The sequence below is a fragment of the Pinus tabuliformis genome, chromosome 7 (assembly GCF_031772625.1).
Source record: "Pinus tabuliformis cultivar Carrire ecotype Pingquan chromosome 7, CPIR1, whole genome shotgun sequence".
Taxonomy (NCBI): domain Eukaryota; kingdom Viridiplantae; phylum Streptophyta; class Pinopsida; order Pinales; family Pinaceae; genus Pinus; species Pinus tabuliformis.
Genome location: NC_142293.1, coordinates 1543787947 through 1543806838, shown reverse-complemented (window position 1 = coordinate 1543806838; position 18892 = coordinate 1543787947). Strand labels below are relative to the sequence as shown.

General features: G+C 35.9%; 1 protein-coding gene across 3 annotated transcripts in view; it reads left to right on the top strand.

Moving 5' to 3' along the window:
• The first annotated feature begins 13773 nt into the window (after window positions 1–13773).
• The window catches only part of LOC149253777 (uncharacterized), a 186641-nt gene continuing 181522 nt past the window's right edge, over window positions 13774–18892 (top strand). Inside the window, exon 1 of one of the 3 annotated variants that reach the window (XM_089460021.1) lies at window positions 13774–14032. In XM_089460021.1, coding sequence (XP_089316147.1) covers window positions 13968–14032 — 65 coding nt within the window. In that variant the 5' untranslated portion in view covers window positions 13774–13967. The remainder of the gene's footprint in view (window positions 14033–18892) is intronic. The other 2 variants (XM_089460019.1, XM_089460020.1) reach the window with 2 other exon arrangements.

The following is an 18892-nucleotide window of genomic DNA, read 5'->3' as shown; positions in this document are numbered from 1 at the left end:
GCTTTGTCTGTGTAGTGATGACTAAGTCTTTACTTATTCTTTTTGAGTTTGTGGTAAAAGGGTTTCAGAGTATTCACCATTGTAACTATCATAGTTTTCATAATCCAATTTTGGCAAAGTCGCATTGTAAAGGGAGAAAATCGAAAGCTAGAACAAAGAATTTAATTGTTCTTTATGTGGGGATCTCTCTTCCACACAACCCAACTCATGTAATTACTTTCTTTTTTTAGTAATATATTATATCTTATTTACAAAAAATAAAAAAATTCCAACAATATCTTCTTGCAAAAGAGGAAGCATACCATTATTTCCATAAAATAAGCAGCACATGAAAAAATTAATAATGTTTGCTTAAAAAGCTAAGGGAAATAATGTCAAAACAACATAAAATATTATGCAATCCACAAGGAACAAATGTAATAATGCCTACTTAACATGAAGAAATTAATAATGTTGACATGATAGGGACGTCTACATTACAAAATAGGCCTACCACAAATGCATATAATGACACAAATTGGAAGTAAAGAAACATAACACGTTTCGGGGGGCATACTTACCATGTTCCCCACTCTTAGCTCTAGATACTTTGTACTAGACACATCGAGTAGTTCATTGGAATGATTCTCAAACAAACATAAACATTATATCATTGTCACAACAAGATAACATTGACTCCAAATCATATTGAAATGACAAAAATGGTACATCAAAACCCTATACAAACTTATTGAGACATCCACTTGCCATCATCTTCATCTTCATAATCTACAAACAAACACTATCTAAAACACCAATTCTGCGAGGAAGATCCTATTTGGAAACGTCTTTAGCCATCTACAAGAAATGTTGGAACCTACGTGAACTCTCACCATAGGTAATAAGACTAATGCATAGTGAAAGAATGCATGCATAGGCATAAACATATTTGGATACATATAATTGAAGATGAAATGAAAGAAAACATATTTCCAAGACAAATGCAAAAATGCCACTTCTGTTTTGCAGAAAATGGATGAATTGCCTTTCCTTCCTCTTAGCATACTAACATCATCAAGGACAACATGAAGCACAACAATATAAAAAAAGTTGTATTTAGTCCCTAAATAAATTTTTTATTAGTGATGTAGTCTCATATCAACATGAAATCATAATGTCAACTTAAAATGAGAAGTGATAGTGTAATGTTGCCTTAAATCACCTAATAGGTATAACGCTAATGGATCACTAAAAAATAAAAATAAAAAAATAGAGGGCCATATCTTTCGGCTCGATGGGAAAATGAATTTTTTGTCTTTTTTGAGAACTTGCAAGACATAATAACATTAGAGGTTGGTCCTAAAAAATTGAAAATACAAAAAATATACACATATACATAACAATGTTGTGTATTTTTAACTATGACTCAACCTAAGGATCATGCATATAGTCACTTTTTATTTATTTTTGTTTATGAACCTATACATGATGATTGAGATGATTGTAACTTAAAATTCATTAAAATAAAAAAATGTGGCAATTATCAACATACTTATTTACAATCTCCATTGTAACTCCTGGAGTGTCATTATCAACATTTAACACCCATGGATGCTTCTTCTCCCATTTTTCCATTTTCTTATCAATTATTTCCTTGTATTTTTGTTCCAAATTAATAAGTCGAAAGGGTGGTGAAACACATGTGCAAACATAAATTCTTTGAACTACTTGATAGAGATATTGTAGAGGTGTGTGTTCAAATTTTTTCTTTCCCATATAAGTGAGAGAATGGGGTTTCCTATGAATTTTTGAAATTTGGTTAGGGTTCTACAACCCGTTTTCCCACAACTTCCTAAGTAGTTGTTTAGTGATTATCTATGTTCTCGGATGGTGCATCGTGAAATTTGGTAGATTGTTGGTTTAATAGATCCCATTGTTGTTCAAGAGCAAGCAATAATAAATTGCTTTCAACCACTGATTGTGCAACAAAAAATAGATGCAATCAACCACAAATTTGGTTTTGAACAATTATTCTACTATATTGTTTGAAGTTAGAAAGATTAATATCACCTTCTTGTGAAATATCATATATAACGTAATTATTTTAAAACAAATATAATAAAAAAGTAAAAACAATTAAAACATTGGCCTTACATGACAAACTTTCTTATTAGTTGAACATAACAAATTATAAATGTGGCATGACTAAACTACAACATATATGTATTTGTATCAACCTAGAAAGTTAACATATACACACTAATATACCAATTATGTCAACAATAATCATTAATTTAATATCAATCTATAATAGTTATTTTAAAAATCCTTTTTCCATGCTTAATAGTGTTTTTTTTTTATAAATTTGTAAATTCATAATTTTTAAATGTCCAAACATTCATAATAAATCTATCATGTTTATTCAAGTTTTTAAATTAATTATATAAATATATATATATATATATATATACGTTGCGGTTCACGAATATTGGGTGACCGTTACATCCACGGGAAAATCTGGGCAGATCAACCCTGAAGGGAATCTTTTAAAGCCAATCAGCCAGACTAGCAAGGCCTAACCCCAAGGGCATTGAGGAGAATTGACCTTGTGACCTCCCGATTGACGAGGCACTTAACAACAAGGACTCGACCAGTTGAGCTAACCCTTGGGGCTAGTAAATCTTGATACTATCCAAAAGGAAAAAATATATATTTCAAGAAAACATTCTCCATGAAAATTATTCTCCATTTGCATAGTAACATTTGTAGAATGTTGAGAACTATATCGTTTTTAATAGGGTTTGATAATTTTTAACTTCAATTTCAAATAAACTGTGGTTATTTGTGAGTGTCAAGTTTTATGAAGACCTTTTTGGAACAAATATCTACTGAGAAGATAGTTTTGGAACAAATATTTACTTAGATACTCGATGAAACTAAAAAATGATAGTACTCAATTTAAACACTAGATTAGTACACACCACTACCTCCCCCTTGAACCATATCAATTCATTTGCATAGAGCAACACAAAAATTTAGTAATTATTATTATTTTTTATTTTCTAGTTTATGTGAGTCCTGAGATGATTGCACGACAAACCCGTGGCTTGAGTAACTACGACTTAAGGGCATCTAAGCCGTCAAAATTACATGGGAATCGCCCCCAACCTAGGCACACCAACCCTTAGCATGGCTACATTTTTGCCCACGAAGTTTCGAACTAGTGACCTTTACACCACGAAGTGCCTTAGCAGAACACCCTATCACCATCTATTATACACCCTGTGGGAAAAAAATAGTAATTATTAAATACAAATAGTAGGAGTAAAAATAAATTAGAGAAAAATGAAATATTAGGTGAACAAACCTGGATTTATTGAAATTTTTGAAGATCAACAAACAAGTTGCTTAATGTCCCAAATATAAGTATTTAGGTTAAATTGAAAATAATATTTTTGGACAATTTACACAATGAAAACTAGGTCGAGTTTCTTTATTTAAGAAAGTAGAGTCTCACACATAAAATGCTAAATGGTTGGATGAGTTGGGTGGGGCTTGGAGTTTCTCACCTTAATGTTTTTTTTTTTTTTGGTTTGGTAGAGGATTTTCTAAAAGTTATCAACTTGAATTTTAGAGTGGCACTGAATGCTTATAGGATCAAAGTGCTAAATCAAATTTAGGGGAAGGGATGGGGTGATAACAAGGCAATGGAATGGAGAGTATAAGCAAACATAAAGGAGTTCAGTGGAATGACTTGGTAGATACCACATCATAGCATTAGAAGTTAAAAATATGCATGGAGGTTAAAATATGAAGCATACAACAAGTATAGGAGGTAAGTGAATAACACTTTGGGCCACTCGAATGGGAAATGCATGGAGCATTGTTAGAGTTGTCAAAGCTTTACATGGGTGAGGATCAACTATGGTCCTCTTGATTGTTGATCTTGCATGGAAAAGCTATACATAATCTTCACGAGGCTTCTCTTAGATCGAGCCTACCATTACCTAGTTTAGTCATCATGTAAGGGTTTCCACATTGTTGATGGATACCGAAACACCCTATGTTATGAAACTAGCTCACAAAAAGATAGAAAAGATATATCAATGACTTAGAAATCAACCTCTTCGAGGGGGCAACCTCCTTTACATTACACAAATGAAAAACTCTTGGATGATACAAATGACAATACCTCCTTTCTATATATAGGAGTCTAAGGGGTCATAATATAATCAGAGCCGACATAACAATAATAATGTAAGGGCAAAATAATAACAATAGTGGGCTTCTATGGGGCACAATAATAACAATATGGGGACTACATGGGCACAACAATATAATAAGGGGGTTGTACTAATAACAATAAGGGGTTACACTAGTAGTATAGGGACCTAACATGCCCCTCTCCTTCAAAAAGTGTTGTCCTCAACGCTTGAGTAGTTCTTGATGCTTTTGTATAAAATTCTCATCCTTCCATGTGGAATCTTCAGCGGGTAAGTTCTTCCACTTGATGAGATGCTCTGAAATTGATCGATTTCATAGTTGTCGACTTCTCAGTTCTGTGAATGCTTCAGGTTCCAATATGATTTTTCCTTCCTTGTCAAGTTCTGGAAATATTGTTGGAACTGGGATCTTCGGCAACTTTTGAATGAGTTCCCACCCTGCTTCGCCATTCTTCCATTCATCCCTTGCTTTGTTTATCAAATTTGGTTGGATAATTATACCAACCTCTACCATTTCTGCAACCATATGTTCAATTTCACTCCTTTGGGCATATGGATATTTATAAGGCCTGATATTTGGAGGAACACTTCCTGGAATAAAATGAATAGCTTGATCATGATCATGATAATGATCACGAATACGTGGGATACCTTTAGGAGTCTCAAATACTGTGGAATGATTGTCCAAGACTTTTTGTAGATCTGGAGAAATAGATGATTTCAATGTGGAACCATTAGCGAACATAATTGTGCAATTATGCCTCGTTGTTCTTTCTTTAGAAGCTTTGTCATTCTATTAGAGCTGATTATCTTTCCTGGTTTCCCTGTGATACCCCTTAATTCAACTTCCTTTCCTTTCGAAGAAAATTTCATGAAAAGTTCTTGAAAATTAAAAGCTATTGTACCCAAGGATTGTAGCCATTAGACTCCTAGCACAAAATCAGTACCACCCATTGGAACGAAAAGCATTGGGCTATTCAATACATATTATCCCATGGATAGCTTGATATTATGGCAATTTCTAAAGCAATTTATGGTTCCTCCACTTACAACCGTCACTTGACACTCTAGTGCTAAACATAGGAAGAAATTCAATTCCTTGGCTATCTTACAATTAATAGAATTATGGGTACTAATCGAATCAATCAACACTATTACCTTTTTATTCTTGATATGTCCTTCTATCTTTATAGTTTGAGGAGTGGTAATTCTGACCAATGCATTACAAGATATGGTCAGATTAATTTCTTCTTTCTCTAGGGTTGGTTCATGGTGTATATCCTCTTCTTTTAACATTTCTTGATCCTTTTCGTTATTAGGAGGCCTTTCTTGTAATGGCTTTGTCCCACCTTCCTTCAAACCTTCCATGTATTTCTTCAAATCTTCCATGTCTTTCTTCCAATATAGCTTTCATACCATTGATATCAGCTTCCATGGCATAAATAAAACTATTTATCTTTTAGTTCTCTAGAATATCATTTACCCTTATATTAATGTGCTCTGCCATTGAACCCTTTTGTTTGAGATTTATCAATTGGCTAAAGAAGGTGTTGCTCTTGGTATCCTCATAATGTGCTATCATTTCCTCCGTGAAAATTGACCACGTGACAAGTGGTTTACGAGAACAAAGCCCTTTATACCATAAAAATTGATTCGGTTCTAAATATTTAGATGCAATCGTACCTTTTGTAATAGTGGTACACCATGTAGATCAAAACATTTCTCCATCTGTAGTATCCAATTTGCCAGATCCTTGCCATCAAACTTCCTCATCTCGCTTTTTCTTGATTTTGGGAGCTCGATCTTGAAATGACTGTAACTCTGTAATTTTGGATCTTTAAGTTCTGAAATTTCGGCCTATAATAGCACTCTGAGTCCTCTTTCTAACTCCGCAAGTCTGATTGCAATTGGATTCCCGAAGAAAGATTTATTCCTAATATCCCGCGATGACCTAATTATAGACTAGTTCAGTAGAGTGAACTTGTACGACATGCCATGTGTCACTATTTCAACCTTAGGTTCTGAAAATTATACCCAAACAAAATACAATCCGTCCTCTTTCTGTAACTTCTTACAAAATTTCAATCTGATGCTCAAAGAGAAAGTTATGACGATTTTCCCAAGGTCACTTGTTTAGGATGTAATTCGGGGGTCTGCAAAAATGCTAACTTCCTCAGATCATATATCCGAAAATATAGTGAGCCAAGATCTAAAATTCAGACTTGAGGTTCAGATCGATTTCTTCTCAAATGGGTTTTCTTTTTAGCTTCTAAAACTTCGTAGTGAAAACGGTATAGCGAAAATTCCACGATGACCTGTTTTAGATGAAATTCTGGAGCTTTCCAAAACCCTAACTTCCTTAGATCATATATCCGAAAATATAGCGAGACACGATTTGAAATTTGGACCTGCGGTTCATCGCGATTTCGTCTCAAATGGGCTTTTTTTTCGCTTCTAAAAAGTCACAGAAAACATGTTATAACGAAAATGCCACGATGGCCTGTTTGAAGCAGCGAAACCCTAGAATCCAAAGCTTTGATACCAAATGTTATGAAACCAACTCACAAAAAAGGTAGAAAAGATAGATCAACGACTTAGAAATCAACCTTTTCAAGGGGGCAACCTCCTTTACATTACACAAATGAACAATTCTTAGATGATACAAATGACAAGACCTCCTTTCTATATATAGGAGTCTAAGGGGTCATAATATAATGAGAGCCGACATAACAATAATAATGTAAGGGCACAATAATAACAATAGTGGGCTTCTATGGGGCACAATAATAACAATGTGGGGACTACATGGGCACAACAATATAATAAGGGTGTTGTACTAAAAACAATAAGGGGTTACACTAGTAGTATATGGACCTAACACCCTATGGGGAATTAGTCAAGAATGATTCCATATAGTTGTGAAGGAGAGCCTTTGCCAAGCCTTGAGTTCTTTCTCATATAGAGTGTGAGATGTTAGGGACAATACACTTGTTCAAGTGTCATGTTAGGAGCATTGTTGGAGATTGTGGGAATCATTGTTTGTGACTATCGGGATTATAGGTCATAGTAAGCAAGTGATGACTAATGGGGCCATGCTAGCAAAACATGGTGAGCAAGACCGTAACCACATACCCATGTAGTGTACCAATGTAAGCACAAAAATGAAATATATTTAGCCTTGACAATTAATTTCAACAACCATTATTCACTTGACTATTTATCAGCGATTGGCTCCTTAAACAATGATCAAACTTAAAGGGTTATTATTAATTTTAATTTGGAGGGTATATGTTCATCCAACCCTTCCATGGAAAAAAGTTGCAAGATTTACTTATTTTTTTTTTTTTTTAACTTAAGGAGAGTAAACTAAGTACACACTTCATTAGAAATATGTTAAATAAAATATTGTTGTTCCAATTTTTATAGAATTCAACTACTAAAATAGGTTTGAACCCCTTGGAAACAATAATTAAACAAAGCATCGTTGAAAAGTTAATGCTTTTGAAAGTGATTTTTTTGCATGAAATATATGAGAATGTTTTTCCATTATTTATGAGACATAATGCAACATATGCATTGGAAGGCATATAATACTCATTTCCCAACACAAAATAAGTTTGGATTAATTTTGGGATTATGTCTTTCCATTTAAACAATCAATTCTTTTGAGTAATACATTTAATTATCAGAAATATTAAAAATTAGAATATCATTGTCAATTGAGTGTAGGTCCAGTAAATGAGAGAAAATTTCTCATCCCCCCACCCAGGTTCAAATCCCATTCGTGACATGGTTTCTTTCTTCATAAGCCAATTGTTGACTACTGACCTGGCCTTAAGTCTTGAAGAATCTAGTTTACCCTAGGTACTATTGAATTTTTGTTGTTATGGTCACTCTTCATAGTTTATACTTTTGCCCTTGAAATGTATAGTGTATTTGTAAGACATGTTCTTCATGTCAACTTCATTGATTAGCCCTTGAAATAATTATTATAAGACATGTTCATCATGTGAGATTTAAAAGAGAAAATTTCAAAATTTGAATTTTGAATTGTTGGCTCCAAACTTTTCAAGGCAACCCTCCCTCGAGTCAAGTCATCCCCAGTAAAGAGTCACACCCATTCAGAGAGGAAAATCACTATACATAGAGCATTCAACCTCCTCCACAAGGCACCATCTGATCTCACACAAGACAAGACAATTTCTGGGCATTCAAGTGAAGGAGAAGAAGGACGAAATCATCACCAACATCTCTTTCTCTCTCTCTCTCTCTCTCTTGAATTTTCATGTGTGACTTTCTACGCAACAATGCGAATTTATAGGCAACATATTTTGTTCAGGCTGAAATTCTAGGTGGATTGTTTTGGGTAGTAGGGCTGAGTTTCTGGGCATATTCTGGGAGGCTGAAATTTGGCCTAGGCATATCAGAGAAGGTCGAAGTTAAAGGGAAGAAAGTTTGACTTGACAATAGGGCTGCTTGACTAGGTTTCACCATAGCTTGGTGGTTAGTCTGATCTCATAGTTGACTAGTTGCATTAGATGTATCTCTTGTTGAATTGAATAATTTCTCTAAGGAAAGGTTGCTATTTTCCCCCAAGTCGGTTTCCACAAGGTAAATCTTGTGATCTCTTTGTGCATTGTGATCTCTACTATCCTTATGCTTTTATGGTTGAATTTCTAAAGTGTAATTGCTTAATGATAAGCTAGAAATGTTAAAATAAGATCTATTTCATTTCAAGTAATTACCAATATTTCATAAATTTGTGCTTGTATCTATTGCACTTGAAAAATCAACAGGTACCATCCTTAGAATGAGGGGAAGTAGTTGGTGGGTTTGCCTAGAAAATGCATGACATGTAGAAAAAGAGAAAGAAAATATTTAAAATTTTTGAAGGCCTAACAACTCCTTGGGTCTAACTCTCAACTCTAAGTAGGTTTCCTTGGGAAATGCACTATGCAAAAAAGAAAAAAATTCTAGAAGATAACATTAAATTCTTTGAAGAAATAGCAACTTTTCTAGTCTAGTTCTCAAGGCTACTAGTCTCTTACCAACAAACACCATCAAGGTATTGTCATTTCCAATTGAAGCCACACCATTGAGATATTCAAGTCCTAACTAATTGTAACTATCTACTACGACATAGTAATAACTCATTTCATAGACATTGTTTATCGTGTAAAATCACACAACTAACATAACACAAGAAATAATTTCAATCACAGATGTAGTTGAGTAGATCTTACAAAAGACTTTTATTTGACTCAACATTAGTTGTGTTGCAATGCCACTAGAGCTAGAGCTTGCTATCTCTTTTACCCTCATTAACAACAACGAGGAATTTTTTATTAGTACACCTCCAAGGTATGCATACATTTGGGTATTACACTCCTCTAACATTTAAGATTTTGTAATTGCACGAAGAGATGATTTCTAGCCTAGTATGGAAGACAGGTTGTAATGTCTTGTTATATATATAGATATATATATATATATAACTAGCCTAGATCCATCTTAACTATGGATCTATTAATTGTTGAGAGGGATCGAATCTCTCAAGTTGCAAACCTTTCCTCAAGTTTTGCACTCAAAGAAGAGCTTTGCTATAACATACCACCTATTATCCCTAGGCCCTACTAAGGGTAGAAGGAGGCAACAACTATGATGACCTAACTCCCATAGTCACATCATGGAAACGAGATATAAATTTTTTGACTTTTATCAACCACCTCAAAACTTAAGTTGGTTAACATTGTTGCCTTCGTCTCGTCGAGACTTTTCCAACGACATAAAATTTGCCTTGATTTGACAGCTGGATCATAAGATATGTCCATTTAAAAACTAACCTATCAAATAATGCCACATCATTTAATCTTCCACGTGGCACCCATGTGGTTGTCCAATACATGCACGAAGTCATGCCAAGTGGTAGCTACCGACCCGCTCATACCAAGTCACGTATTGTCCCATTTTTGTGATTCATGCAAACCAACCTACAACACATATGCAATGTATGCAAAGTACTTAGGTGTAGGTCCTCCCTAGCCACGTCACCCTGGGAGTTAAATCCTGGTGAGTCTCAACATTTCTCTTCACTGAACTTCTGGGCTACATGGTGTTACACACTTCGTGCTGAAGCTTGCCACCCCATTTTTCCCATACACCAACACATTCACACCGCACGACACTTATCCCACTAAATGAGTCCACGTGCCACGACATCCCGTGACCTTAAACTTGGTGGTTTTACCAAATGCTCTATCCAAAATCTTTGGGTAACGAGGTTTGGTGTGACATCATCGGTCCTAAACATATTGATCTGATAGTGGAGGGAAGTCACGCATTTGACGATTCTGATTTCATAGTCGACCCCCCCCCCCCTCGCTGTGATGTCACTAGGGGGGCTTTCACATTCATAGTTCCATTACTGGTTCTGTCACTTGAATCCAATGACCTTGCCTCATCTCTGCCCGATCAACGGTATGCGGGGGCTCAACCTCATTTAGTATGGAGAAAGTGGGGGGGGGGGGGTACGCTTTTGGATTCTTACCGTTTGTTGATGTTTACGATCCATCGTTAATCTACGCATGCTCCAAAGTGCTCCAAATCGAGTCACATGCACAATATGACCCACTCTTTTGGTGATATACTCTATGAAGGATAAACCCTTTCCAAAATGGTTCCATCGCTTCAAACCTCACACTATGACCATGAGCACTAAACCATTTACCGGGCTTAACGATTAGCCCCTATCTCCCTCCCTTCTGGTCACATGGTTCATCACGTGATTGAAGGAAAACACCCATGGAACTGAGCTCCTGAACGAGTGCAAACACCATTTGCACTGTGTACAAAAACATTGGCCCTTGAGCCTTTGTATGATTTCGGTGACTTACCTCTTGACCGAACTTAGAACATCCAACACATATATGTGTGTGTGTGTGTGTCATCCATTAAAGATTGCGACTTAGAAACCAGGACCCATGGGTCTCAATATTTTTCTTACAGTAAATTTATTAATTAACAGAGGTCATCCACCTCTTCACACACGTCACATAGACCAACCTATAGGCTTAGGAAGATCGTAGGAATAACCAGTTATGGAGGAATACATTCAAGAGAATTTCTACACATAATTCCATAGGAAAAATGAAGCATTCCATAAAGCCTGTACATACAATAGAGGCATTCGTGTTCATATTGTAAACAACACCCCCATCATTAACATTATATTGTTTCACACAATAAATAAAGACATAATAGGCACGAACATAAAACATGGGTATATACTTATCTTATAAGATATATGACAACTGAGAGTGGGACTTTAACTCTCTACCCAACCTTAGACAAGCTACGACCACTGTTACATGTAGCTGTCACCTCTAAGCCAGAATTCCAGTGCTTGAGGTGGAGTGCTTCTGAGAAATTTCAACCAACAAAACAATTGAATCAAGATGCCACAAGGCCACACTGCCTTCATCCATTAGCTACATATGTTTTCATTTAGTCTTTTCAGACATAATCACAATTATGCCAGGATACCACAATACAAAGAGTTTTTCAGCTTGCATTCAGGAGAAGAGAGTCCACATCAAGGAAGGTTCCTCAGTGGGTAAGCTATTGTTCGGTAAAGAGATCACCTCTCTAGGTGGTTCATTAGTGAGTCAAGCAAGCACCAGAGTCTTAGCTTAAGGGCACTACTAGTGGTTCATTAACCCTCACAAGCACTTGAGTGACTCCTCCCAATCTAGTAGGTTCATCAATCCACAAGCTTTTAGTGGGTTCCTCAGCCTTATAGGAAAATTGTCGCTCTTTATAATGCTTTCACCTAACAAGCCTCTATGACGGTTCTTCAGCTGGTTTTATCTCTCCAAAGCTTGATTGATTACCAATCCTGATCGTAGCCTTCACTATGTCTTCTAGTGTTCTTCTCCACTGCCTGTGCACTTTCTTCCACAGTCTCTAAGCACGAGAGAATGAGAAAGTATGTTCTCTGCTGCCTATTCGTATGCGCCCAATTCCCCAAATAGACTAACTGTCTATCTTTTTCCCAGCTCCACACAAGTCAACTGCCTAGGACAAAGCGACCCATGTTGCCTTCAATATTTTGTCCTCTTCTTTCTTTTTGTTAGAGCTGAAGGACACTTAGGCTTGTCCACCATTTTTCTAGTTAAATTTATTGCTCAGTCAACCCATTTAAAACCACTTAGCCAACCAGGACTGATATTTAAAGCAATCCATTCCTTAAGCAATCTGGAATTTGTGTCCCTTCTTCTCAGCCTTTTTTTAAGTAATTACAATTATTGACAATTTATTGCTAAGTCAACCCTTTTAAAACCACTCCGCCAACCAGGACTGATATTAAACAATCCATTCCTTAAGTAATCTGGAATTTGTGTCCCTTCTTCTCAGCGTTTTTTTTAAGTAATTACAATTATTTACAATTTATTGCTCAGACAACCCATTTAAAACCACTCAACCAACCAAGATTGATATTTAAAACAATCCATCCCTTAAGCAATCTGGAATTTGTGTCCCTTCTTCTCAACCTTTTTTTAAGTAATTACAATTATTTACAATGAGAGAAATATTAATTAAGGGATGTCACATTTGCACCTTAAGAGATTTGATTCCTCTCAACACTTGATAGATATGGAGTTAAGATAGATCTAGGCTAGTCTAATGAAAACATAGTTGTAATTTGTGGATCAAGGTTTTTGTGCAAGCACATACATTCCTTGTTGCTACATAACTAATGTTGAGTCAAATAAAAGCCTTTTGTAAGATCTACTCAACTAGATTCTTGATTGAAATCGGTTCTTGTGTTATGTTAGATGTGTGATTTTATACGGTAAAACAATATCTATCCAATAAGTTATTACTATGTCATGATGTTGTAATGCTACTAGAGCTAGAAGTTGCTATCTCTTTTACATTAGTTATTTTTAGCTCTTAACATTTACATTCTTCATTCATCAATGTAAAATTACATTATTATAATAACCTACATTACTTAACAAATAAACATAAAAATTAATATCACATACATTAACTAACAAATAAACATAAAATTTAATATAATAAGATCCAATCAATAAACATAAAAATTAACACATAGTTTTCTGATTAACTCTAAATAATTATTAATCTTTGACCAATCAACATTTTAGAAATGCAATATTTCTTCTTTATTGTATAACTTTTTTTTAAAATTTTATAAAATGTAATTTTTCTTTCTAGTATACTAATAGTATGTTTTTTTTTAAATAACAATGATGAGTCAACTAATATTTATTAATAACACCAATAATAATAATGAATCTGCCCATATTTACTAATAATAGCAAATAGTAAGTACACTTGAATTAACAACTGACTTATAATAAATTTTCCACTCTGTTAGAAAGCAAATTTCATTACCCACTTAATTTTTTCATTAATGAATTTTGGATCTAATACGCGGAAAAATTCAATTTGATCGCTGTCCTCACTAAACCTGAAAATTGTAATTTCATGGTTCTTTACGATTTGCGTTATCTCCTAACACCGTGGCATGAATTTGTCTCTTTCTTCACCCACGTTTATGTCCTGGCCTGATTGACGTGGCACAGTTCAACGACACAAAATCCAAGATAGTACGGACGTCCGTTGTTGCCCTAATAATCCGAATTCCAAGGCAAGCGCAGCGCGGATTTTCAGTGGCAAAAATCTCCCAGAGCTTTTCTTGTTATTTTATGGAGGAATTCTAAGCTTGTGAAAGGAACAATGGCAGCTGAACAGGAGGCCGCTACGGAGATGGGCCTCTCTCAAACGAACATCAATTGGGATAGGTAGGTCACCGTTTTTATCCATTTCTGCAACCATTTTGCATTGGAGGTCCTCCCAGATCAATAAAAACCACATCAGTTTATGGTTTTTCTGTCTGTTATTTGCTCTAATCGACATTGCTAAAACAATGGATTGGTTCTACCTTCTATCTCCGATCTTGTGGAAATTACCAGTTCTGAATTCAAAATGGCGTTTGTGGGTCAGCGTTTCGTGTTTTGCCGAGATGGAGTTAGAGTTTTGTGTTTTTCCGAGACGCGGTCAGGGGTTTGTGTTTTATCGACGCGGGGTTAGGGTTTCCGGTTTTTCGGATATGGGTTTAGGGCTGCTGATTCTTGATTTAGTGCAGTTCAATCAAATTTTAATCATTTTTATATACAGGGTCATCTGCTGAACTCTTAACTTGTTCTTATTTTTCATGCTCAAGTGTAACTTTGCTTGCTGGCAATAAAGGCAGCCGAGTCAAGCAAAGCGTTATAATGTGACGTCAAATTTTGAGATTTGATGGTCTGACTACACAAGGAGAATGGGAGAGAGAAAGAACTGCATAGCAACAAAGGTTCAACGGGCCAGCACAATTAAGGTGGAAAGGGCCAGAATAGAGAATAGAAAAAGAACCCTCATCATCCTGATCTGTCATTTTATCATTTTTTTATTCTTGATAATAAACTTCCTTACTCAGCAAAAAATTCTCGAAAACAATTACTTTTATTTAAGAGGGATGGATTCCGAGGAAAACCAGGGTGACGCAGAGACCTGGTAGCGAGGGAGAGAACCGAACTGAGGCTCTAGTACCAAACTAATACAAGCACACGGTGGAGAATGGAAGACAGAGAAGAATAGACCGTGTCTCTAAATCTATGTGATTTCCAAAAACCCTTGTAAAATGGAGAACCAGGTAACATTTGTTTGAGCCATCCTATGCTTGGCACCACGAGAGATGCGATATCTTGAATTGTTTCCTCAGATAGTGTCATCCTGACTAAATTTCCAATGGTATCTAGAGATGCCCAACAATCACCAATCTATTATGATTGGCTTGGTGGAACTTGCAGACAGATATATCGTAATGTGTTCCTATGGGATCTCTGTAATTTATCAATTCATTCCAGACTTTCCTGTGAAACTGCTAGACACGTCTTGGCTCATCCTTTTTCAAATTGAGTCAATAACATTGTATTCTTGACTCGCTCACATTTCTAGGTTGTGACTTTCCTGTGAAACTGCTAGACACATGTTGGCTCATCCTTTTTCAAATTGACTCAATAACATTTGTATTATGGACTCGCTCACATTTCTAGGTTGTGGACGGTACAAGAAAGAAAGAAAAAACGAAATTATTTTTAACGTCCACGAGGCTAAAGATAGCCTATGGGACAGATCGCTTCTTCATCTGCTTGATGTATTTGAACTTTTTTCTGTGAAGCTTCAAAATAAATGCTCCCCGCTTCTCGACAAACCTCTCACTAAATAGATTATCCCAAGAGCTAGCTGCCAACATATCTGCATAACTTTTCCTGTTGTCTTTGGAGGCCTCACATTCTAAAATGAAATGTTTTTTCTGTTTCCACTTTTCCAGAAAAGCAAAAAATGCATACTCTTTCCTCCCACACTTCCTTTGGCATTTTCCAGCGCCTTGTTTCACAACGAAGTTGATGAGAATTAGTCCTTAACTGAGCAATAAGAATTTTGGCTCTCCAAGAGATATTGGCCTCTATGTATGCTTTTGGTTGATGACTATGAGTGGGATTAAACACTTCAATATAGTAATTTTTCTTTCTTCCTAGCTCCTTATCCCAAGTACGCTTGTGGAACTTTTCCATAACAAAAGCTTTTATCTCTTTGCTGTTTATGGGACACACATTCAAGCCAATACCCCATTTACTAAACCATTTGTTATTTTGCTGCATCCAAGTTTTTTGCTCTTGCACAATCTATCATTAAAGACAACCTTAGGCCATCTACCCTCTTCCATTTGCTCAATTTTTTTTAAATACCTTATGACTCGCACCATAGCAATTGCTTCAATAGGAGCAGTCCCTGTTTCACTTAACAAGATATCATAAGGAATTGCACTTTTAATCTTAAATTTGTTTGTAATCAAACACTTTTGAATTTTCTCAATTTGTCTCCACTGCATGTCGGATGTACTGCTGGCCCATAGTTCACAACCATAGAGAATTATTGGAATCACTAGAAGCCCAAAAAGAGTTTGAGTAGTTTTCCAGTCCCATAACTCTGCCTCTTTACACCTATTTTGAAAAGCATAAAATGCTTTCCAACCCCCCAAAGTTCTTTTCTTTCTACAACCATTCCAACTTAGATTTTTGTTGAAGTCAATTCCGAGGTATTTGTAATCCACAACTTCTTCTAGAATGTTGCCTTCAAAGTAGAACTTATGCTGGTTATGTTTTCTTTTCTTAGAGAAGACCACTACTTTCGTTTTGCTGATATTGACTTGCATCCCCACACTTCTAAAAAAATGCTCAAGGGATAGTAAGTGCTCTTGCAAACCAAAAGCCGATTTAGCAATTAGAATAAGGTCATTTTCATACAAAAGAAGCCTTATAACAAACTTGCCCAAATATATACCATCACCCCCTTGCGAATTTAACCACTCCTCAAGCTTGTCAATATATAAACCAAAAAGTGTAGGAGACAGTGGGCAACCTTGCTTGACCCCGATATCGCTTCTAAAACTTTCAGAAATGCCTACTGAAGTTCTAATTTTGACTTTCGCCTCTTCATACAGCCTATGCACAACTGCTCTCAAATGTTTAGGAACCCCAAGTTCCTCCATTCTGTGGCAAAACTTATCCCTAGGAACCGAGTTAAACGCTTTTCTGAAATCAACAAAGCAACAAAAGACGTCGTCCTTTTTCTCCCTAACTTTTTCAATGACGTGCCTTAAAGTTATACAATGATCAACTGTGGAATGTTTAGGTCTAAAACCTGCTTGCCCTTTAGCACGCTTATCTCTTTCTTTTGCCCACTTGCTAATTTTGTTTTCTAGCACGCTTCCAAATAGCTTTGCAAACAAAGGGTTTATCATGATGGTCATATAATTGGAGGGATTATTGATGTCACCGCTCTTGAAAAGAGGTATTGCTAGACTTACATAAATGACCTTTATAGAGTTGCATGATAGAAGCCAAATAATGCCCGATATAAAGAGAGAATATAATATGACAAGTAAAACATTTTTCGTATTATTCATCGGAAAGGGATTTTCAATGCTTGAGACCAAGATCACCAAATTTGAAGGCTTGAGTGAATATCCACGGTCTCATGTTCTCTTGAATGGGAATATAGTGACAAATACCTAGACGTCTATTAGCTTCTGTTATAATCTACGACATTTCCTAAGAAAATTTGGAACCCAAAAGAAGAATAAATTGTAATTTTTAGTTACATTGTTTCTCCAAGAGTCTAGGTCCTAGGAGGTGATGTTGGGCTACCAATGGACAAGTGTCGATTATTGTCAGAGGTGCAACATGATTTATATAGGCTCTCAAAATAGTTGGTTGACAAATGAGCTAATTGGGCAGAGAAAGCAAGAAACTTCAAGCTGTAGAACAAAAAGTGAGATGAGTGGAAACTAGAACAATAATTGAAGGATAAGCTCAAGTATAGGCTATGGAAAATGCTACTCTTGTATGTTGTTTGGACAACTTCTACATGGGAATGCTAAAACAATATAAGTATTCCAGTAGGAGTGGTAATTATGCATGAGTTATGACACTCATTGCAAACTTTGAAGCAAGAACCCAAGTAGGTATGTCCTCAAATCTTTTTGCTTTTTAGGTTGGGTTCAAGTATGGATAAAAAATGGAAAATTTTGAAGATATGGTAAGCCTAACGAGGTAAGAATTGCTACGAGAAAGTGTATGGTCATGTACCATCTATGGCAAAAATGCTATAAAAAACAATAAAGAATAAGAAAGATCATCCATCATAAATATTAAACACCGTTCCATTAGATAACATCTTGAAGAGACCTGCCACCTAATGTTTTCAATGCCATTCCAATGTTGTTTCTCGCTTGATAAGATAATTTAAGATAATTTTATTGCTCTCCAACAAGTGACCATAAATAGGGCAAAGGGATTGCTAGGTACATTAGAAACAACACATAGTGGGAGTGTTAGTGAAACTTCTATAAAATCATATCTATTCATTAATGTTAAAGACCTAGAGTCTAAAGCCTATAGTGAAAGAAACAAAAGGATACAAAGTTGGGAATCCCATAAAAGAGAGAATCTGTCTCAAAAACCTGAGAGGAATGTCTTGATAGGAGGTGCCTAGAGAATGTGGTCAAGGCCAAGAAGGGCCATCACCTGTTGATGAGGAGGAGGGAGGAAGTTGCCAGCCTTTGAATCTTATGGATAGTGGGTGGATCTCTCCTACTAATATTGGATGAAGTGAAGAAACCCCTTGGTGGATGAATATTTTGATGAATTGGATGATTCAAAAGAACTGAAATGTTTAGACACATCATGTTGCCTAAAAGAGGTTGCTCTCTACTAAGATCTAGATGAGTGGAAGGAGGCTGTTTTTTATGAATGAAAGAACTACCTTGGGCCTAGATCCGACATTATTGCAAAGGTCTCATAAGTCGAGGTTGGGGTTATCCTCGAGGTCTCATCGATCTAGAAATTGAGGTGGTGCAACTACTCTTTGCTTACCTCTTGGTGCCTTTGTTTATGGCACTACGACGAAGGAAGTGATTGTCTTAGTAGTTTTTGGTGGTGGGGTTGGTTTGAGCATAGATGATTAAAACTTGAAAACCTTCCTCATATATAAAGCCAAACATTGTTGCTTTGTATATTTAAAGAAGATGGAGGAGTTTTGGGACTCCCTAAAAA